Source organism: Photinus pyralis, unplaced genomic scaffold, assembly GCF_008802855.1.
Source record: "Photinus pyralis isolate 1611_PpyrPB1 unplaced genomic scaffold, Ppyr1.3 Ppyr1.4_LG2, whole genome shotgun sequence".
In the NCBI taxonomy this organism is placed as follows: domain Eukaryota; kingdom Metazoa; phylum Arthropoda; class Insecta; order Coleoptera; family Lampyridae; genus Photinus; species Photinus pyralis.
This window is the reverse complement of record NW_022170403.1, coordinates 15,164,132-15,188,038: the sequence shown is the minus strand read 5'-3', so window position 1 is coordinate 15,188,038 and position 23,907 is coordinate 15,164,132. Positions and strand designations below refer to the sequence as shown.

General features: G+C 36.2%; 1 protein-coding gene across 1 annotated transcript; it reads right to left on the bottom strand.

The window, feature by feature from the left end:
• Positions 1-21,915: 21,915 nt before the first annotated feature.
• Positions 21,916-23,677, bottom strand: LOC116164800. Its single transcript, XM_031479020.1, has 3 exons — positions 23,543-23,677; positions 22,325-23,219; positions 21,916-22,270 (listed from the first exon to the last, which is right to left on the bottom strand). The coding sequence occupies exons 1-3, from the start codon at positions 23,558-23,560 to the stop codon at positions 22,005-22,007; spliced, it is 1,179 nt and encodes a 392-aa protein (XP_031334880.1). The 5' UTR covers positions 23,561-23,677; the 3' UTR covers positions 21,916-22,004.
• Between the last annotated feature and the right edge of the window lie 230 nt (positions 23,678-23,907).

Here is a 23,907-nt window from a genome sequence, read left to right as displayed (position 1 = left end):
TCACGAAAAACAAGTGAGGGTATGTAATTGCACTTTTGCTTCTGAGTTCTGAGGGATGACGGCGTTCTCAGCTCTCCCCGCCTCTTTGCACCAAAATGGGCTGAACACCAATGGAATTCCTGTTATCTCTTTCTTGCATGAAACGAAAGGGAAAATTCGCGGGACAAATATTTAAATTCTATAGTGGAGCCCATACCAGTTACACGAAGAAGTAAGCTAAAGAGGCATCTTATTAGTGTTTATAAATTAAAAAGAAAAATTCATCTCACAGTTTTGCTTTTGAAAATTGGCCAGATACACATTTGTAAAGATCACACAGGTAGCACAGCAAAGTAACAAAGCGCAACGAAACAATTTCGAAATGTTCGGGCAAATAAATCCGTGTGTGTAAGGGTGTTGTAGTAATTGGTAATTTAACATTACTCGAAACCACACGGTCGTATAAACGTTTCATTTACATCGACCCTTCATTGAGTCGTAAATTACTTTAGTGCAGTTGGGGGTTTCACACGCAATAATTGCAATAACCAAACAAAAAAGGTTCGTGAATAATCACAAACCCATTACACATCACATCACGGTTAGATACAGAAAATCTATTTGTCGCTAGTCGCTACTAAATCGCGAGAAGATTTAGGGGAGTCAAAATTTGACAACCAAGAAAATAAGGTTCAAAGAATGTTACTAACGGCAACAGTATAAAACAACCCTGACCTGTTTGGCGTTTAACCAATTTGTGGGTTTTATTAAATCTACACATTTATTTCTCATAGTGTAAGCAATAATTTCAGTCAGAAGACGTTTGACGTTAAAATAATTCGCGCAGCATGTACACGAATGCAAGTAAACCACACAAAAAGCATTTTATAGAGTCTATTGTTGCGCAACAAAGCGAGCTGTTCCTGTAAAGATAAAGTCATGTGAACTGAAGTTGCAAAACGTTTGTCCGTATTTCATCCTGTTGTTCGCTTAAAATCTACGACAGGGATACAAAATGTAAACCAAAATGAAACGGAAGTAAAAAGTATTAGTTCAATATCAAATGACAAGCATCCCCAAAGGTGAACATTTGACAGTCCATTGTGTTAACCTGCAGCTCCAAGACTTCTAACAGGAAGAGGAGTTTAGAAGAATATAAGTTGTAGGAACCCGCAAGACCTTTTTCCACAAAAACGGATCTGTAAATTCACAGTTGCACTTCAAAACCGTCACGCAATTATTATATAGAGACTTCGAAATTCTGCGTTTTTGGCATGTTATAGTTTAAGATTAGCCCTTATATTAGCCATATGAATTTAATCCAACTAATATATCCAAACGACGAATGTGCAAACACTGGACTATGCAATTTCGATCAAAAGCTCTTTAGAGTCAGTTAATTACCTACATGTTCGAAAGCGACCACGATCTATATTCTGCTGACAGACGCAGCAAACCAAAATTAACCTCATTATTCTTGTCGGTCGCACTAATACGTGTGGTCGGTGAATATTTGCAGTGTATACTCTGAAAAGAGAGTTTCGCGAGTTGCTCTTCATTTCTTTTATCTTACATGATTCTTTTTTACTTGCGGACAACAGCATTCTTTTCTGGATCCTCATGAGCGAGGGGTTGTAAATTTACATGAAAATTTGTAAATACCGATATACCTAAATCGCTTTAACTCGTGGCAATTTTTTTAATTCCAAATAAATCCATTTGAACATTTTCAAATCAAAATCAATGATTTTAATTCGAAATAAATAAGTCAAAATCTAAATAAACCTCTAAAGCGGATCTAAAAAAGCGGCAGATCACCTCGGTTTGACCCTACGGGGTCATCGGATTTCACCCATTTTTAATAGGCTGCGTTTGGTATATAGGTCAAATGTGCAAAGCTTGAACCGAATCGGTCCAAACGTTTCCAGTCATCGTGTCCATTGACAGATACACGGACAGACGGACACCATCGACTCCCCTATATAACTTGCATTGCCAGTGGCGGATTTAGGATTTGGTCTAGGGAGGGGCGCATACAATTTTTAAGGTCAATATATAAAAGATAAAAAAACATTTATTATACCTACATATAAAAATAGAACATTTTTGACATAATATACGAGTATAACATATTAAAAAAATAACTGCCTAATTCTTAATTAAATAAAAAAAGAACAAACCAACAAAATTCTAAATAACAAAATCGAGTTTTCTTTTTGTAATTGCAAATCGGTTTATAACATTTTCTAGATTTAATTCAATTTCTCTGTGAATGTATAACAGTGCTAACCCGTCAATCATTGTGGATCTCAAATAACTTTTTAACAATCTAAGGATTGAGAAACTCCTTTTAGCGGTTGCAACAGAAATAGTAAAAGGGCACACAATTAGTAAAAGTTTCGTAATGGTAGGATAATAAATTTCGTCACAATTTTGAAGAGCATTATCGTAGACAATATCCATGGTGCAAAAACTCTGTTTATAAAGCTGCACTTCACCCAGAAGTTGTGTTAACGACGGGCTATTTAGCAGATCTCCGTACTCTTTTATTATTAAACTTAAATAATCATTTAAAACATTATCATCGGTGACGACCTGAAGAGCATTGGGTATTAATATAATTAAGCTTAAATTTGACAAATTTTTTTCCAAAACGAAATTTTAGGTCCACTATTAAATTTTCAACAATTGAAATATAGATAACTCTCTTCCAATAGTCACTAGGTGACAAATTCTTAGAATCAGAATACGTTTTCCTTGTGGTTTGCGTGTTGCAAAGGTGAGGAATCTTAAGATCTATTTCAAGGTGTGTGAAAACTTTTTTAGCCAGTTTCAAAATATTTGACACAAACACATCATCTACATTAGTTCTCTTTTTCTCTAAAACTTGTAGTAGCTCCGAGATGTGTTTTTTGGCGGAACTTAAATCAATTGTAGTGCTTTGAAGATATTTACTTAATGGCAAAGTTACGCGTAATACATCACTTAATAGTATATTATATACCGCGGGACTGAAGTAGTACTTTTAATCCCGAAGGTAAAGTTTATGGCCCGACCGAAGGGAGGGCCATAATTTACCTGAGGGATTAAAAACACTACTTCAGTCGCAAGGTATATACGATATTTTTCGTACTTCCGAAACTGAAACACTTAATATGTATGGAGTTAGAGAACGCGTTCTTTCAAAAAATCGCTGCTGAATAAGTTACCATAAGGAACGCATGATACTACAACAACATGTAGTATCATGATAGGAACGTGCGTTGGTACGACAATGCCTATGCTATGGTAACAAAAAGAATTTGGAAACTGTCATCGCTAGTGTCATAATTTTGGTGGTGGGTGACAAAGGTGTATTTGATATTGATAAAAAGCAGCCAAAGTAAGTAAATAATTGATACCACCGAAATACAAAAAACTAAACTATATGAGCAGCAATACGATGGGTTTAAGCGAGGCCTACGCTTAGACCATATAGTACATGGACTGCTAATTGTAACTAAAATATGGTCAAGGACATCGCCTGGGTATGTGAGTTTCAGGGTAAACGAGTCTGTCCGAAGTTGTGCGATTAGACACGATTTGAGACTGTCAACCTATAAATTAACAAACGTCAATTAATTAATCGCCTAGATATGCCAAAAAAGCAAACCTATCCGTATTTGTGGATGTATAGAACACAATCAAGAGTATTTAAAGCTTCCCGTACTACGAGGTTCCCTAAAAGCTACTCTTTACGCGATCCGAGTGGTGTTCATACGACTTTAGTTTACCCTGAGATTCACATACCCACGACTACAGTGCCCTCTATCCGTGACCATCCATTTTGTATTGAAAGCATAGGGCGAATAGCAGTCCATGTACTATATGGTCTAAGCCTACGATACTTACAGGCCGGAGCGCTCGAAAAAGTCACGTGACGTTAGGAGTCATATGAAATACATTACGGCTTATGGAAAATCCGTGCGCGGTTCCACTATTTATTTTTTTACTCCGGATCCGTTCAACATAGAGCCACGAAATTTCAATGAGAGCTTGTCAATAGTACACACAATCAAATTATGGTGTTCGTTAATTTTTAATAACACTAAAAATAATTAATTTTTAGGTTTAAAGTATTGAAGATAAAACGATGTTAGTAAATCCGCGTTTTTCTATCTTTACATCATCATATTTCTTTTTCTAGGAACTATATCATTATAATCCTTTCGGTGTCTTAAACTAGAATGATATGCGCCTCCAATTATGCGTATATGATGCCTAATCTGATATTAGTATAGTTTTAACAGGCCCTACAAAATCGCGCATTTATTATCCGCGCAGAGAAAAATTCAACATGCGAGAAACTTTTTTGTTATTACTATAATTGTATCACATATATCGAATGAATTGTGGCCAAAGGACACAAAAATGTTCTTCAGAAGGAATTTTTAAGAAATGGTTTCTTGTTTCCTTTTTTTCAGCAGCTGAAGTAAATAGCGCGATTTCAAGAATAAGTGAACGCGCAAAGGAATTATTATGTTTCAAATAATTGTTAGTAATCCATTTTCAAATTGTGTTTGTGAGATTCAAATTTACATTAAACTATAAAATTAAAGATATTATCAGTCAAAAGTATGGAGTATATCTTATATCTTCGTTAATATGAATTTTGCAGTACATAAAGTATTTTAGTTATACCTTCACGTGTTAAAGTGAAATGGGAAATTTACCTTGTCCGCCTAAGAGGCCTGGTAAGTATCGTAGGCTTTCATCTTCATTCTATGAATAAATAAAAATAACCTTTTGAATAAGGAAGTTTTAAAAAATAGCATTTTCTATCCAACTTACAGCAGTTTTAGTAAAAAGTACAGCTTGTAAGGAATAGGCAGTGCAGTTTTTTTTTCGTTTTCAGAAGTAACTGTTGTGTCGTTTTCTAAATCTTAGAATATTTCAATACTTATATTTAACATCGCCTCATCTTCTGCTAAATTACACGACGAAACAAAATCTTTGATGCAAAATACTCCTCTTGAATCTCACAAACACAATTTGAAAATGGATTACTAACAATTATTTGAAACATAATAATTCCTTTGCGCGTTCACTTATTCTTGAAATCGCGCTATTTACTTCAGCTGCTGAAAAAAAGGAAACAAGAAACCATTTCTTAAAAATTCCTTCTGAAGAACATTTTTGTGTCCTTTGGCCACAATTCATTCGATATATGTGATACAATTATAGTAATAACAAAAAAGTTTCTCGCATGTTGAATTTTTCTCTGCGCGGATAATAAATGCGCGATTTTGTAGGGCCTGTTAAAACTATACTAATATCAGATTAGGCATCATATACGCATAATTGGAGGCGCATATCATTCTAGTTTAAGACACCGAAAGGATTATAATGATATAGTTCCTAGAAAAAGAAATATGATGTTGTAAAGATAGAAAAACGCGGATTTACTAACATCGTTTTATCTTCAATACTTTAAACCTAAAAATTAATTATTTTTAGTGTTATTAAAAATTAACGAACACCATAATTTGATTGTGTGTACTATTGACAAGCTCTCATTGAAATTTCGTGGCTCTATGTTGAACGGATCCGGAGTAAAAAAATAAATAGTGGAGCCGCGCACGGATTTTCCATAAGCCGTAATGTATTTCATATGACTCCTAACGTCACGTGACTTTTTCGAGCGCTCCGGCCTGTAAGTATCGTAGGCCTCGGTTTAAGAAGTAGTGCCGCATACAAAATGTGGAACAACCTACTGAAATTGCCTTGTTAGTATTTCATCCTTCCGGGATTTTCGTCCAAATTTAATCCCGGCGGGACAAAAAGTGACACTTCAGTACTTGTCATAATGGAGTGAAGTTGTTACTTTAGTCCCGGAAGTACGAAAACAATTATATTGTTAATATGAACTCACAATCGCATATTGCCTTTACAATATTAGCTTTAGAAGAGGTGGTATTATCGTCCCATTGCGCAATTTCCGAAAGTGCTTGAACCAGAAATGGCAAATCGGTGACAAATTGCAAAATGGAATCATGCCTTTCTATCCAACGAGTTTGACAAGCGCTTTTTAGCTTACTTTTTAAATGCTTCAATAGCACAAAATTTCGTTTAGCCGAAAGTTTAAAAAATGTTACACTCTCCTGAATAGTACCAATGGCGTTATTTACCGACTGAACTTTTAGGGATTGAGACAACACCAAATTTAAAGTATGGTTATAACAAGGGCAAATTTTGGCATTCTTGGCATGTTTTTGTATTTCATATGCTGCCCCTTTAACCTCAGACATGTTAACTAAACAGTTATAGCAACCTATGCAGATGCAGTAAAACAAATCTAAATCCAAGGATTGCATCAATTTAACCACGGTTTGTCCTATAATAGTTCCCGTAATTTAAGGTTCTGTCGCGATATTCACTTCATCATTCACTTTATCTGAATCGTAATTTAAAACGTGAAGATCAACAAATCCCAAAAATTGTTCTTCTAGTTACTTGGTTCCTATAGCTACACAAATCTCGCCGAAATGCTTAATTGCGACCTATTGGAAACATCAGTCGTTTCGTCAAAAATTATTGAGTAAAACTGTGATTCCCGAATTTTTGCCAGGATTATTAACAAAATTTCTTGCCCACAACACTTTATTAAGTCATTTGCAATAGTTTTACTAATATAGGTATAGCACGAGCAGCAGTATTTTGTAAATGTTCTTTCAACCGAAAAGTCACCAGCATCAATTCGATAACGTAGAAGAGCTCGAAAGGAGCCATCATTGTGGCTTACCAAATTCACTTCTTCATCTTTTCCAAGTAAGGGACCGTCACCTCGATGACCCCTTAAAGGTATATTTTGTTGTCGATGTAAAATAATGGTTTTTAAAATTGGAACGAGTCTTTGTCTGTTTTTATTGATGTACCTATTGCTCCATGTGAATTATTTGGATATATTTAATGTAGAAGGTAAGTAGAGAGATTCAAATAATTGAATGTTTTTTATTTTCTTTAGGTTTGTCTGTTCTCCAGGACGTGCCTTCTTCTTTCGTCGTTTAGCTTATTCCTTACGTCCAGTTCTGGAGTTTCATACGTAGCAAGGAAATTTCGAGCTAAAACAATATTAAATTAAAAAAATCTGAAGTTTCAAACGTATATTAGAAAGCCCTACAATCTCACAGTGATTCCAATATCCTCACCAGCAAGGGTTGAAAGTTGAATTATTATGCATCCCTTCTGGTAAGGGTGCAGGGTAGGGGGATTTATACCACGATAAGTTCAAGATAGTTTCTCATAAAACTCTTAATTATAGAGATAAAGTATAAAATTTGGTTAACACATGCGCATCTACATACGAATTTTAGAATTCTTAAACATATAAGCAACTCTGAAGCTCTATATCGTTTTTAATAAGCATTTCACAAAAAAGTAGTGTATATCAAAGTTGTGTAGAATTTTATAGTCTACAATTTCTGGTAACAATATGTTTTTCTAAAGTGAAGTAATAAAAAGATATGATTGAAAAACTAAAAAACCAACCAAATTTCTTTGGTTTTAAGGGTGGTACGGGGGTGCACAAGGGGTCGAAACTTGGATTCTTAACCATTCTTCCATAACATGCAAAAAAATTGGAACTACTTCTCGTTTTGCCGGAAATGGTCCATTTTCAGTCTCTATTTCCCGGACTAATAAATATCTTACCTTTTGCAACAGATTCCAAATGATAATTTGCTTTTTCGTGTAATGAGAGCAGAGCAAATAAGCGATGCAATCTTTATAGGGGAGTCGATGGTGTCCGTTTGTCCGTGAATACGATAACTATTAAACGCTTGGACCGATTTGGTTCAATCACAGTTGGCCTATATGCCACAAGTAATAAGCCTATTGAAAATGGGTCACGCTTCTCTGTCCCTGCCAAACTCTTAAATTTATTGGGTCATAACTTTGCACAGTAGACATATCCCATATGTAACAAGCCAATTGAAAATGGGTCACATCCAATGACTCCGTGGGGTCACACCGAGATGCTCTGCCGCTTTTTTAAACGCTCTTTATGGGTTTATTTTGTCACCTTTTATTTTTGTGTCCCTGACCGCGTTACCACATACTGAACACCTGTAATCTAAACTTAGAATATCCGCGTAAATATGTGTTCAAAGTTTCATAGTTTTATAAATTAACTTGAAAAGCAGCCACGAGAATTGTGACCCATTTATAATGCTTCACTTTATACAATGAACATCCTAAACGTACAGAAATTTCTGAATATTCTGAGAATTTTAACGATTGGAGAAATTCTGAAGGTGTTCTTGAGTGTCTTTGAGTACCTATTGAGAGTTGTCGATGAGCATCGGTTAATTAAATTAGTTCTCTTGAGTCATTAATAAAACAAGTACCATTTAAAAACGATTTTGGGGTTAACACAACCGCTTTTGCTGATTGATATCATCAATCAACAAACATGGAAAATCAACACCGTATGCACCATACACTAAAATCTAAATCTATAAACGTAATGGCATAAAATCTGAATGAATGAAATTCTCCACGTAAGTATCAAAGTCAACAGAAACAATTGAGACATAAATATCGAAACTTGCCCTCAATACAATAAATCAGGCACTAATCTCCACGTGAGCAAGTCAAACATAAATCTCTATAATTCGTGTGTGAGCTCTCGTTTTCTCCATCATTTATTTCTCGCAATCGTTCTAAGTGATGTGTGGGAAGCTATTTTCTTATTGATTAGCACGCATTAAAGTGCTCATAGCGATCCGTGAGCGTACACTTCGCAATTATCTACGAAGGGTGGGTTTCTACATTGTTCCTTCGCAATTCTCTGCATCAGTTACGTTCGCTCTAAAGGAACAGTGGAACAACAGCAGTTCTCCAAAAGGATACCTCGACGAAAATAATATTACATTGGACGTCTAAATAAATATTGCACGAACACGGAAATTGCTTGTGTAGCTCTTGTTGGAGTAAAACCATAGATGCAAACGACTTCTACTTTATCAACGATTGTGAAGAGTAGGAAAGTGGAAAATTCCGAATTAGGTACCTACCTACCATGTTAGTTTGTATCTCATTATTGAAACATAACCCTTAGTTACTGTTATGAACCCTCTTAATCGTTTTTCTTATGATTACTTGTACAACTCCATTTTATATTTAAGTTTACACAAAAATCATGCTCTCGCATAAGAAAGTGACAAAAATGTTGGCTAACAAAATGAAACCGATCTTACCGATACCTCGACGACAGAGATCAAAATTAATTGGAAATAGGTCTCACAAACAACTGACAACTTCAGGCTACCATCATCAGGCGAACATTGGAAATATCCTCAGATCGCGAGAAGTCGTCTAAGTATTATCATTTACTGTTTTCAGAAGCGGATTGGCCATTGATCGCTAGACTTTGATAATTTGTGGACCCCCGTTCACAACCTTGGGCTTATTCCTTTGTCAGTTCCCTTCCAGTTCGTATCAAATTCCACTCAAGTTCCCATCCCATGAATTATTGAAATGTTTATATTAACGATTAACAATTTACATTGCGACTTTTGTTTAAAAAAACTATTTGATTTAAGTCAACTAGGGTACACAGTATAGAAAAATCTATACAAGCTGTTCAATTTAAAGTTTTCTCCTTTACTAAATCATTTTCCGTAAAATCAAAACCCTGATCAAAACAAACTGCTGGAACACGTCAAACTTTTATATTAAAGCGAAACTAAATTTACTTCATTTTCTATAGTATGTGTACCAAAACAAACGGCTACGTTTCAAACGTCCAACACCAAAAAAACCTCAACTCACGTCCATATTTCCTATTTAAAACTATTTCAACTTGTGCCTCCACATACTGAACAAATGAATGCGGCGTTGAACAATAAACTACCCCTGTGTTTTCTTATCGGTAAAGAAACCTCTGCGATAGCACGTGCTTATATTAAAACTATGTAATAATTAGCTTACGCCGCCACAACAAAACGTCTTATCTACCGGAGATAAACTTTGACAAATCCTACGCAATTACTTCCAGATGATAAATGAAATGCACATACATGGTGTCCGATCGTTCTTACAGGTGTGGAAGCCAAATAAAACATCTGCTTGACACGGTTATATATCTCCAGTTCAAAACTAATATTAGGCTTTTAGACCAAAAAATCCTTAATCTCTTCTTCCCTCAAGAAGGTTCCTTGTGAGAAATCTAATGCTTTCATTTCCAATTTATCTAGACAAGGCAGCTTTAGAGAGCGCCACCAAGGCACCTAGTCAAGGTGGGCTGTAGCAGCGGTTTGGAGGATCGGTCTCGCAATCGGACAAAATGACGGAAGGACGGAAGGAAAGCAACAAAACACAAATTAATTAGCGGTGTCTACGGAAAAGTAAATGCAGGAAAGTGAAACACTATCCCCCCTTATAATTAATGAAATAGAAAGTAACAAAAAGCTTGGCTTACTGTGTAACAGAAAGCACGACTGCACGAGGTATAGATACGCTGCGGTAACCTTAATGTAAAACCAAAATTAAACGGTATGCATGGAAAATAAATTTACGAAACAGCTCAAAATGCGATACTTACGAAACGTCACTTACGAAAATGCAAAAGATTCCCCCTAAATTAAGCGTTTCCCTTTTATAAAATTCGGCTATTCCGTGAAGGAAGGACGGTTTTCCCAACCGACACAGCGCATTCGGATAAGAACATCGAAAAATGTCAACTTCTTTAATTAATTGTCCTAAAAATCTGTAGTTGGTCCTAAAATTCCAAACAATTATTAAGAGCGCTTCATTTCATACTTCACACGACTATGTGGAATGACGTTTACTGCATAAACATTTAATTAGCTACTGTTTATTCACACTTGCTGCGTAAACCTGCGTGGCCTTGCAGTTTTAATGCTCGTTTCAAATTAACATATGAAACAAAAACCTACTAATAATGGCTTAACGTGACTGAAATTCTAGAATATTAATTTAACCTCTTCTTCTAAATGACAAGAGCTTTTGGACGCAACAAACACAATTGAAATATCTTTACGGGAACGGTCATTCAAGGAGGCAAATAGGTGCTTCGTTATAGCACCAGGTTCTCATATCTAAAGAATGAGCGTCATTCCATTCAAGAGTTCGGCATCACAGGCAAATTTGCTGTGAGATGCTCTTGTAAAATCTGCAAGGCAGTTTATATAACCCTTTTTGAGGAGTTTTTTGAAAGAAATCAAATTTCCCTTATGTGATGGTTTAATTCCAGACTCCAGAACGAAAAGAGATAGTGATGTCAAACTTTCTCCAATCGATTTCTACGAGTTCAAGGATCAGTGCTATTGTATATGAGCTGGATTAAAAGTCTGGTTGCCGTATACGAGCTGAGTGGCAAAAAATTCCCCTACTGAAAATCGTATGCGATTCTTCGTATCTTGTTTAACTTCCCCTAGCAAATTTCCAACCATTAAGGGTATAACTAGCAACAGTATCATAAACTACAATTCAAACTGCATAGATACTGATACGGGGGATCCCAAGAGTCTATTACATGAGCTCACGATGTACTGTGATGATCCATAAGTTTTGATAACACATAAAGATACTTAAATATTAGAACGCCAACCTGCAGCTTCTTGCTTTATTCTCCAATAGGTAATCTTGATAGACTTTATCACTGTACCATTATACTGTATCATTGTACCTACTTAACCCCGCTCTCGCGTATAACCTTTTAGATAGGTAGGTATATTTGTATCGTACGAATATTTTTTGGCCGTTACAAGCACTCTTGTTTTGAACTCAGGTAACAGCTTAATTTTTTGATATCTTGTTTGATAAATCAATAACATATCGATTAATGAAATCGAATTGAATCATATGACTTTGTAATAGAAGTTACACTAAGCTCGGCTGTACCGGTAGTCCCCAAGGGAATTTTCAACATCGATTTCTTCCATGGTTCATCTTTCTTTTTTCATTCCGTAAAGAGGTACCTACCCACAGACACCTAGAGTGGTAACTATAGAAAGCCCCCCTGCACTTCTGTGAACATAAAAGAAGTAAACTTGTATTCTCTACTAACTTACATGTAATCTTCAAAATAAAATATAACCCCCTTCTTTTTTGTACTTAGGTACACAAACCTCTTTACAATATTCAATAAATCAACGAGCCTGCATAAATTCCTTGAAATTGCCGTTTTCATTAAAGTAAATAATATCAATTAAAGAGTTGGTCAGATTCCTTTGTTAAACTGAGATATTAGGTTGGTTTCAGAATGTTGAATATCCGTCGGAAGAAAGAACATTTCCTTCATAGAAAGGAAACGACAGTTCTTATGACTGCAAAATGTCTGTTCCTGTTTACGACAATCGACACAGGTCTCCAAAATGTAGTAGGAATTTCAATTTTACAATTTTTACTATCATTTACCATCTTTTGTTTAGTTTAGCGTTACCAGTGACCACCGACCGATAGGTAATTTTAATTTTATTGTTCCGCGTGTGAGTTTTGTTGCGCACATAACGTCCATCACGCAATTTGAACGTTAATTCTGGAGTAAATAAATATACGACAGTTTTTATTTGTTGAGCTATTTTACGAACGTTGCTATACCAAAACCGTAATGTTGACGGATACAGTAAAAACGTTAGCCAAGTCGTAAAACACTTTATAAAATCTGTTCCCCAACAACCCTAATTCGTATGTAGGGGTTTTGTTGTTTTATTGGCCTACGTGATGACGATGTTACAGCAATGCACACAATCGTAAATTTACCCTTATCGTAGCCAAGAATACTGAATTTGTCGTCGCGTTGCGGAATCCTCTCTTGTAATAAACAGTGCAATGCAGAGTTGGGTTCTTTCTGTACCCAATGCGTTGCCAACTAATATCAATGTACAACAGATTTTATTTATGGCAAAGCTTCCTAATTACAGTAGGTAAGCGTAAGAGCACTTATTTCTGATCAAATAGTATTATGTAGGTACGCATACCTGTATACCAACTTTCATTAACTAAATACTTTTTTTCGATACCGAACTGTCCATTTCAATAGATTTGATACAATTGAGTGTAGTAATGTTATAGATACTTAGCGGTTTGCCGTAAATATATCTTAAACTTTATTATTCACAGAAAAATTCGAGTTCATTAACAGACACACGAAAACATTGATTGATTCAAAATTATATATATATCAGTCAAAAGCACTATAGCAGCACAAAACAAAATTAAAATATTCACATTCTAAATTGTTTGAATGTTTTCATATTCAACAATTGTACCGCAAATTACCTCGGGATCATTTCGAAATGAGGATGAGCCGAAAGTTTATTTCTGTTCCATTAAACAATACGTTTTGCTACATCCACGGCGAAAATTTAACTTATATTTGGGTTAACCTATAACATTATGCTAATGGCCTAATGCATCACGATATACATAAAGCTACGCATAATTTTAATGAAATAGTTACACATAAATTCAAATTATCCACTCACTTGAGAAAGAAAGTAGAAAATATGCATAGGCAGATATTACGTTCTCATAAAATATACCCAAGTTTTAAATACTGACCAACCGCCAAGGGAACAAATAGAATAGAATGTATATTTTGAATTTTAAAAAAAAGTGAAAGAAGTTTGGACACAGTAGAATATTCAAAAGCTTCTAATTAGAGGTCTCACAACTATCACCATTTTTAGAACCTTCAAACTCTTAATAATCGTCTCTCCAGAATCCTCCAGAAATTTTATCGTCCCATCACGCAACTATGCCGATCGCGCGGCTTCATGTACAGATATGTCTCTTTGTATTAAAACATTTCTCCTTTTATTAAGCATGAAAGGACCTTTGAATACATTTCTAGGACTCGTCTAGCACAAGGTCCTTTATCTTATAAGCTCGCTCGATAATAACTACGTCCAGCTCTGTTTCTATTTCTAAAGAATCATTTTGTAAGTAAAACAGGATAACCAAACCCTATTCAACGCTCAACGAAGGAAATGTTAAAATTTTTTTAGAAATATTCACGGACTCCTTTTGATATCGCTGTGAAAGTAATTTAAAACACACGTTTGTTCCTTTCGGAATCCAACACAATCGTTTTAAAATGTCCACAAACTTTTAGTTTCAATTTCAGTCTTAATTTAGATCACGTACAAGTAATTTTGTGAAAAAGTTAAGAGAAAATTAGAAAAGTTTCAGGAACAATATGTTTTCATGGCAATATTACCCCGCAAAAAGGGAAAATTAAGGTTCTTATTTGAATAAGATGTTACATCCTCCCTAAAAGTTACTATGAATTCTAATCCAATTTTAACTTTTCCCAGATAATGAAATTCATATTCCCAAAAATATACTATAAGCGGTACGACGGTAAGTGATTTTTCAACTACTATGCTTTTATGCGCTTATTTCAGTATCGAATCCTTTTATAGAGCAGGTCATATATTAGTCGAGTGAACAAAAGACTGCAGAGTGCATGAAGGGTTTCGGAACTTTTGATCTAAAGGATGGTTTTGAGATCGTTAGGAGTTAAAATACCTCATAAAATGCTCTACGACACTCACAAGTCATTTTCAAGGCATCTGGAATACCTTTTTGTTAAAAACTATACGCAATGATTTGCCATTTTTCACTATTTTTTGCTTTAAGTTGTATCATTTGGACTGGCACTTCCAGTGGCGGATTTACATATAGGCACACTAGGCACGTGCCTAAAGTTTGCACTATATTTCTAAAAGTCGAGTTAAACCACCGATATTCGATGGAAAATCACCGTGGTCCCCCTACTTGAGACAGTTTGAAGACGCTTCCGCTACAAATTAATGAACAGCAGAAAAGAAGGACACTTTCCTGCATGACGTGGAAATACGTTGGATGGTTTGCGTAATATTCCAGGCCACCAGCAACAAGATTTTGAACAAACTGTATCACGGCTAGAAGCTCGGTATGGAGATACGCATTAGCAGCAAGCGTTTACGCCCAATTAAAGAACCGAAACGCTAAGACCGGGCGAAACTTTGCAAGAACTCAAAACTGATGCAGTAGCGCGTTGTGTGAATACAGCCCAAAAAGGCTTCAAGCAATGATCACAGCCTTATGTAAGGTTTGACAACAAGCCAAAAGGACCAGCCAAGAAAGTGACAGTGATTTACGTCTGATGTAAACCGCAAAATGAAAAAGAGAAAGCCAACCTGGGAAGAAGTAGAATATTACATTCTGCCTGTTTGTTCCATGGCATACTTCAAACCAAAACTCCGTCATATTTATTTGAAAAGGTAACATACAGAGCTGACGTCCATAATGTCAATGTTAGAGATCGGTTTTTTATAACTATACCTACTCACAAAACGTCACTATTTAAACGCTCCTTCAGTTACAATATTGCAAAGACGTATAATGAATTACCATCTCATTTAAAACATTTATCCGAAAGTCTTTTTAAAAAACGCTTGGGCCTCATACCCCTTGCAAGACAGCATTAAGTTCCATCGTTAACATCATTATTGCTATAATTTTTTTTTTACATTTTTTTTAGGTTTTCATTTGTGCCTTCATACCGAATGGTTTTTATTATCATATAGTTTTTTCTTGCTAGGTTTTTTTATGTCTTGGTCTCTTGTTGTTAATTTCATATGTAGGGGGTTGAGTGGTAGAGCAGACGGAATAACACGGTTTATTCCAGTCTGAACTTCGCCCTATTGAGTCACCCATTATGTAATGTAATGTATAATATCTGTTCTTTGTATGGTGTGTGCTCAATAAATGTCATTATTATTGTCGGTGTTTCTTGTGAGAACTCAGGTCTAGCCTGGTTAACTAATCGCACGGATTAAAATCAAGTAACGATTAGTGTATGTGTCTGTGTCTGGTGAAGTTATGTAGGGTCAAAAAAAAATCACACACGTACATACATTGGAAATCTAGGGATAGTATGTAATTCGTACTTACCAACATACCTATTGATGGGCACAATAGCCAACGCTATCAGGAAAGAGGAAAACAAAACAAAACAAAAAATCATTATAATAATTCCTGTAATTTTATTAAATGGAGTTTATTGTGTAAGTGTTTCTNTAAGTGTTTCTTTGGCTTTGCGTTGGGGTTGAATACGAGTGGGTTGTGATAACGTGGTGTGTTTCTGTGAAGAAGGAGTTTTGTGTTTTTTAATTGTATTTATGGTGTTTCTTTGTTCCTGAGGTCGTATTTGTGAGGTTGTTTGGGTTTTTGGTGGAGATATTGTAGTATTTTGTGAGCCTGTGGTGCTGTTAAGGTTTTTGCGCTTCGGTTGTATACGAGTGGGTTGTGACAATGTGGTGTGTTTCTGTGAAGAAGGAGTTATGTGTTTTTTTAGTGTGCTAGGGCGTGTAACTTTATTGGGTGGACCTGTCTTTGTAGTGCATGTTGCGTTACTTGTATTTATGTTGTTTCTTTGTTCTTGAGGTTGTATTTGTGTGGTTGCTTGGGTTTTTGGTGCAGATATTACAGTATGTTGTGAGCGTGTAGTTCTGTTAAGGTTTTCGCGTTTCGGTTGAATACGAGTGGGTTGTGATAACGTGGTGTGTTTATATGAAGAAGGAGTTTTGTGTTTTTTAACTGTGCTAGGACGTGTAACTTTATTGGGTGGACCTGTCTTTGTAGTGCATGTTGCGTTACTTGTATTTATGGTATTTCTTTGTTCTTGAGGCTGTATTTGTGTGGTTGCTTGGGTTTTTGGTGGAGATATTGCAGTATTTTGTGAGCCTGTGGCGCTGTTAAGGTTTTTGCGCTTCGGTTGTATACGAGTGGGTTGTTTCTGAGAGAAGGAGTATTTACTGTCTAGGACGTGTAACTTTATTGGGTGGAGTAGTGCTGCGTTGTATTTATGGAAGGATTTGTGTGTGCTTGGGTTGTGATATTACATGTAGTTCTTAAGTTTTCGCGTTTCGCTTGAAACGAGTGGGTTGTGATCATTATTATTATTATTATTATTATTAAGAAGTACTCGATATGGTACAGGTTTAAAGACGCATTGCGGTTAGTGAGACTCGTTACGGTTACAGTGAGATAGAAGATGGTATTCTTAAGAAAGTTCTAGAAAAAGATTCTACTGGGTGAATTGCAAACAAGATGTGAAGGAATTGTGCAGAAAATGTGCAGTTTGTGCCACAAGCATAACTGGCCAGTAGGAAAGACGAAGGCAGTAATGGAGCAATACAATGTGTGTAATCCATTTTAGAATAGCTATTGATATCGCAGTCCCGGAGACAGATTCTGGAAACAAATAAATCTAGGGGCCATAGACCATTTCAGCAAATGAACAGAAGCATATGCGCTACCAAATCAAGAAGCCACTACGTTCTGGTTTTTATTTAACAGATTTGGAGTACCCCTGGAACTACAATCTGACTAGGGAAGAAACTTTGAGTCGGCGATATTTCAAAACCTGTGTAAATTATTGGACATTGGCACAAGATCCGCTGCTTTACACCCACAGACGGGCGGAATGGTAGAAGGCATAAATAGAACAATGGGGAAGTACCTGTCAAAAGTTGTGTCCGATCGCAAGCGTGATTGGGATGAATATCTGCATTTGTTCCTGGTGGCAAACCGTTCAGCGGTGCAGGAAAGTATAGGACAAAGACCAGCTTCCGTGTTGGTTGGCAGGGAGATCGGGGTAGCGTGTGATTTAATATTTGGTATAAAACCCGGCCAGGAAGAAACTGTCTGTAGCGAGTACGTGGAAAACCCGTGTCATAAATTGGATATAATCCATGACAAAGTTCGTCATAATATGCAGTGAGCATTAAAGTGCAGTACGGCGTGAAGGCCCACTGGTTATCAAGCTGGAGATCTGATTTAGTTGTATCGTCTCCAGATGGGGCGCTGGCTATCCTCGAAATTAAAAAAAAAACGCTTGGGAAAGACTATATATACTCTTACAGTCTTGAAGAGAATAAATATCGGATACGAAAACTACAACGAAAACCAGTGCCGCTACGTAGTGCATATAAATCTATTGGCCCCATACGCGGTACAGAACGAGCCCGAAGACCATCCAGAAGCAGCGAACGTGATGCAAACGAAACCACCACAGTCCACTTTCGCATAATTTATCGCACATTACTCCGGAACATAGAAGGCACGCTTTGGTGTTGTCCGTGAGGAATTTAAATACGCTGAAATCCACCTTCAACGTCCCGAGGTTTTTAAAGATCAAAGCGTGTTCCCTACAGGAGGTCGTGCACGTACCGCCATCAAGTTCTCGCTATAGAACAAGAGTTGCCTGGGACTGTCCCCGCTACAACCGTCGTCCGTATTGCGAGACGCAACAGTTTTAAGAGGAGGGAAACTCGCAAAGATTGGGATAAGGCTGCATGAACATGGAAATAAAGATCCGTTTACAAGTTTTCTTGTTGCTCTAAGTTTCTGGGAAATAACGCTTTGAAGAAAAAATGTTTCTCAAGTCCAAGCAGGAAGGTCGTCTGATTCTCCATCGGCAACATCCTTACACTTAAAAAAGGGGCAAATATCGAAAGGCACGCCTTGTTGAAGTATAGGGCTCAAATGTAAGAAACGCAGAGCATTAGTTATCCTCTACAATGTCATTTGTATCAAACATCCTTCCAGTTTCGCCCTGTTTTAATTCCCTGTTCAATACACCAGGGCATTTTTGTTACATGTATCTTACCAGCAATCTGTATAATTCAGGTATTCTATACAATTCCTAGAAGATGTGTATAATTGAGGGAAGGAAGGAATACACCATTGTATTAGTAATAAAAAATGTTACTCAATACAGTTGATGATGATTTCCCAAAGGAGAAACGTCTAAATGAAAATTTGTCGGCACTGTCTTGTGCCTATGAGGAAGTCTTATTTATTTTTTGATATCTTGTCAAACAGGACCAGAAAGAAATAAAAACGAATGTGGTTAATTTCGTTTTTTTTTTAATATCTCCGGAATTGATGGGAATTTCCGAATTTTTAAAACATCATTTTATTAAGCCCTAAAATATACAGCTTTTTTCTATTTAACCAACGGTGTATCGCTTATGGTTTCCGATTTCCCCATGCTGTTCATTCTCACCTTGGATTTCCGGAATAAATATAATATCGTGTCTACCGTAGTAATGTGGTCAAATTTTATTTCATTATTATCGAAATTTCATCTTTTATGTGGGAAGCTAATGCGAATAGATTTTTGACAATTTGTGCATAAGGGTGTTTTCAGTTTTGGGCTAGTAATGCTTGCTCAAGTTTTCGGTTCGATCTATTTTGTACAAAAACCTAATAATTAGCAACTGCCTTTACTTAACTTACTTACTGTGTAGTCGTGTAGGCACATGTTAAACAATATTTACTCGGATTTATGGCTCAGTGGTAGAGCATTGGGTTATAAATCCGAAGGTCGGGTGTTCGAACCTGAGTTGAGGTGAATTTTTCATCTGTGGCGGAGATGGAAATTACCTTAGACCAGTTCCGAGCATTTTACCGGCTGCTCCGAATTAGGTTTTCATGCAGTTTTCCTAATTCGTAAGGTAAATAGTAGTATAGATAGGCCAACTTAAGACCACAGATATATTTAAGTCTGTGTTAAGACCTTCTGCAGAGGCACCTCTAAATAGCATTATGCGGGTCACTCTGTAATTGGGCGCATGCCTGTTGAGGGCCCAAAACAAGAGAGGGACAAAATAAATAAAAAATAAATTACTCCAAATGGAGAATTGGTTTTTCGTTTCTATTTCAGCAAACCACATTGAACACTTTAACCCTAATATGTGATTTTTTGTTGTATTATTGAAACTAAGAAGTATGAGTTGCATTACCATCAGATTACTTTGAATTACCAAAACTACACTTAGAAGTACCTACTTGAGAACTGGTACAGTACTTCGAAGTAGGTGTATACATTTTTGAAAGTGAAATCCTCCGCGACCATTTCTTCAGTAAGATACTTTTGCTCCTATCATCCGTTAGGTATTTTTTTAGCAATGAGATTCTATGAACAATTCTAGTTCTTAGTAATAGGACCTATACACAGCATTTCGTACACGTAACTGCAAATAAACTCAAGTTGTAAAGATCACGATTTATCATTCCGTTTCAGACAATGGAAAGTATAGGGAAAACAACAACGGAAAACTTATCGGATAACATTAAATTAATAAAACGATTACAACTATTTACTTACATGCAAATGGGCAGGTTTGAGTTAGATTTTCATGTCTGGAAGCACAGTCTTTTATGAATATCTTTGAACGTAAGCAATTTATTATCACAATAGGGACGAATTGTTAAATAAATAACATGTAGACCCTGTTCAAAATTAAATATTTGCCGTACTACCATTCAAAAACAACAGCATCCAGTTTATGATTTTAAAATGGTTTCCATTTTACTAAAATTAATTATGAATTGCAAACTGTAAGGGCTTTTCTTTTTATTAATATTTAGTGTAGATATATATTCAACAAAAATGTGTATAAATGTCTAGAAAAGGGATATGATTGCCACGTCGCGACTGTGTTTCGTATACAGCAATAGGTACGCACTAAAATTCTGCTTGTACTGTTTCAGCTAACAAGTTCTACGTTCGGCACCGGGTCAGCGTCTAGATGCGCCTGGATGCTGGAGAGCAACATGCGTCGACGTTTCGATCTGACGATCTGGGGTGTCACCCGAATAATTCCCAGGAACTGATTTTGTATTCTGTTTTGTATTTAATATAATATTCATATGAAAGGATGTCTGTACATGAGGTTTACATGAAACTGAAAGTGTTTTTACTTTCCCCTGTTTCATATCTAAATGCTATTAGAAGCGCCTGTGTATTAAAGGTGGAAACGTACTATATAAATTAACAAAAATAGTTACTAAAACTGAGTGCTCAGACTTTTGTGACGATCCCTTTGGGAATGTTAGTTCGTGGCGAAAGGGGTATTGTCCCCAAGCTGAATGAAAAAATAAATTCCATTTTTTATGAGCTGCAACGGCGTGAACCCGTAATGGAAATCGGTTTCCAACATGATATACGGTTTTTGCGCACAACTTTTCCATCACATTCGGTGAGAGTGGTGTCTTATCTAAATCGCATTGTAGTTTTGAATTTTGATCCATCATGTCAGCGGTGTATATCTTTCATGCTCTATAAGAAAGATATAAGGACTATAACTATACTGTAAATTTATACGCATTTAAAAAAAAGCAGCAGGTTTAGGTACTTATTGAAAGGGCTCGACTATTACTTTATTATGATGAGGATGAGCCGAATTATTGGAGATAGGTACCGATATTGAGACCCACTTAACCTAGAAGAATTTCCAGATCGGTTTGAGTTATCTTAAAATTTACTAATTACTACTCTACTACCATTGAATAACGAAACGCTATACTAAGTACATATTTATCTACTAATTATCTTGCTGAGGAGGAAACAAAAATAGCATAGAGGTGAATATTCGCACCTTCATCTCCTTCAAACTCGAAATATTTTAAACAGATGGGTAACCCTCTATGTGTCACACATCATTGGAAAGCTTTTCAGAAATGACACCTCATCCACATTCATAACCCAAACGCAAACTCTAACACTTACCTACACAATGATACGAGTCCATTGGTAAGCTATAATCAACGGTCTAGGACATCTCGTCGTCGCCGTTTCGCCGTCGCCACTTCGCCGCCGCCATTTCGCCGTCGCCGCTTCGCCGCCGCCAATTCGCCGTCTCCATCCTGCCGTGGCCATTTCGCCATAGGCCATTTCGCCGTTAACATTTGCCGATTCTCCAATATTAACGCGTTATTATATAAATGCATTATCATTAAGTTATGATCACTCTTTCAGTATATGAATGAATTATGTTTACATTTAATTATGATAATTATTTATACTTACAGTGCGTCTTAGACATACAAATCGTGCCATGAAGTAATTTGAATCAAAGTCGTACTGTATAAATGTGAAAATAACTTTATTCTAATAAACAGTATGCCATTCATAAAGTATGCAAGTGCAATTACAGTTACATTATTAATATAATATTACATTATTATTGCCCCATTTGGTAATTATGGGCGATGCCCCGTAAATATTCTTCAATAGCTTCGTACTGAGCAAAGTTTCGTACAATTTGTAAAATTCTACGATCGGCGTCTCTATACCTTCTAAGTTTTTTAGGTGGATTGTTTCCCGCTACCAGTGATTCATAATAAATATCTCGGCCATGCTGCACCGCGCGCAAAGCGTCTATAAATTTCCACAAGGTAGGATCATTGAATTTATAACTATCAAATTCAATGGTAGGATGTAGAACACCTATACGTAACAGATTTTTAATAAAATTAACCAAGAACATATCATGCTGCTTACCTAATTCAGTCTGCAATCTCCGATGTGCAGCTTCTGAGTGATTGTTTGTACGATCTTCTTCATGTAGTGTGCGTTCGTACAAGTTCCATATTGAAGATTCAAATATGGGAGCCCGGCGACCATTTCCCCTTCTGTTAAGCCTTCCAACATAGTTATCCTCAAACCAATTAAGTAGAGGGTGCAATTCTGGAGGCAAGACATCAGCAAGGCTATCTAACGCTTCGTCCAGGTGGTCAAGCGGTACAAAAGAAATAGCGATCACCATTTTCGCCTTTAATGCAAATTCTGCGTCGGTGTTGTAAGTTTGAATTAAATTCAAGTCTGCCAATTTTTTTCTCATGTTCTTCGCAAGGTGGAAAAAGCAACCCTTTACAGATACATTTGGAAAACATTCCCTCATTGCTAACAATGCAGCTGATTCGTAATCGCAAAATATGCTGTCTGGATTCGCATTCTGTTGCATATTTTTAATTATGTTAAAAAAGCGAACATAAGTAGCCCTTAACTTATTGGGGAGGAGTGCGTATAGTACAGGGTGCACACCATTATGTTTTTTTACCATCAACACGTACACCTGCGCGTAAAGTGGGGGTGCAATTTTAAACGTTCCGTCAACAAACCATGTTTTAGAAGATAAATGAGCCAGCCAACTTTCACGGCCAAAGATTAATAAATCTTTGGTTTCTTGGAACAGTAAAAAGTTTTCATTTCTGCCGGGCTCTGCGTGGTATATTGTGTACTCGTCTGGTATAATTAATTCTTCGACACTCTGCGGATTGGGAGGTGCTCTTTTTAATTCGTTTCGCTGCCTTCGCACCATTTTCTTGAGAGCATAATTATTTGGCAGCGATGCTTGCGATGCTTGGGAAATATTAGATGTACACGCATTAAGTACCTGCAATAATTTTGATTTTATTGAATAAAGAAGGTATTACAGCATACTGATAAATGAATTATTGTTATTCTGACGTTTTAATGAATTTGAGAATAAGGGAAGGCATTATCAATTACAGTTTTTCAATATCTAAAGGCAATACAGGTATATTTAAAAAACTTATTTTTTGATATTCCAAAAAAAGAAAATAGATTGATAGGCAAGCGAGTTAAATTCTAATTTAGAAAAACCTTATTGTAAATCTTTCATTGTAAATTTGGCATAAGAATTCCTTATGTTGAAAATCACCATGCATACAAGTAAAAAAAATCACGAAAAGATACCTGACTTGTTTGTTCCATTGTCTCAACAGCACGTTTTCTTATTCTAGTAATCGTTTTTCCTACTTCAACTTTTGTGGCCGAAGAGTCGTGTGAATGGATATTTAACGTCTTCACCACCGTCTCATCACGTGTATGAATTCTGGCCTTACAACGACCACGCTCCTCACACCTCCAAAATTTAACATTTTCGTCACTTTTTGAAATAGAATCGAATATATATATAAAACCGCACAAACAAATTTTTCTTTGCCTCTGATACTAACTATTTCTGAATTCATAATTGTGTATTGTACAAAAGGCACAAATGAACTAAAATATTCCAAAATAATTACATAGTCTACTCTACCCCCCCTAATTATCTAAAT

Excerpts from the sequence above, each read along its gene's own strand:
- LOC116164800 (XM_031479020.1), bottom strand. Across the intron at positions 22,271-22,324 it reads GAGATTGCAGACTGAATTAG|GTGTTCTACATCCTACCATT; the intron begins GTAAGCAGCATG and ends TGTTACGTATAG.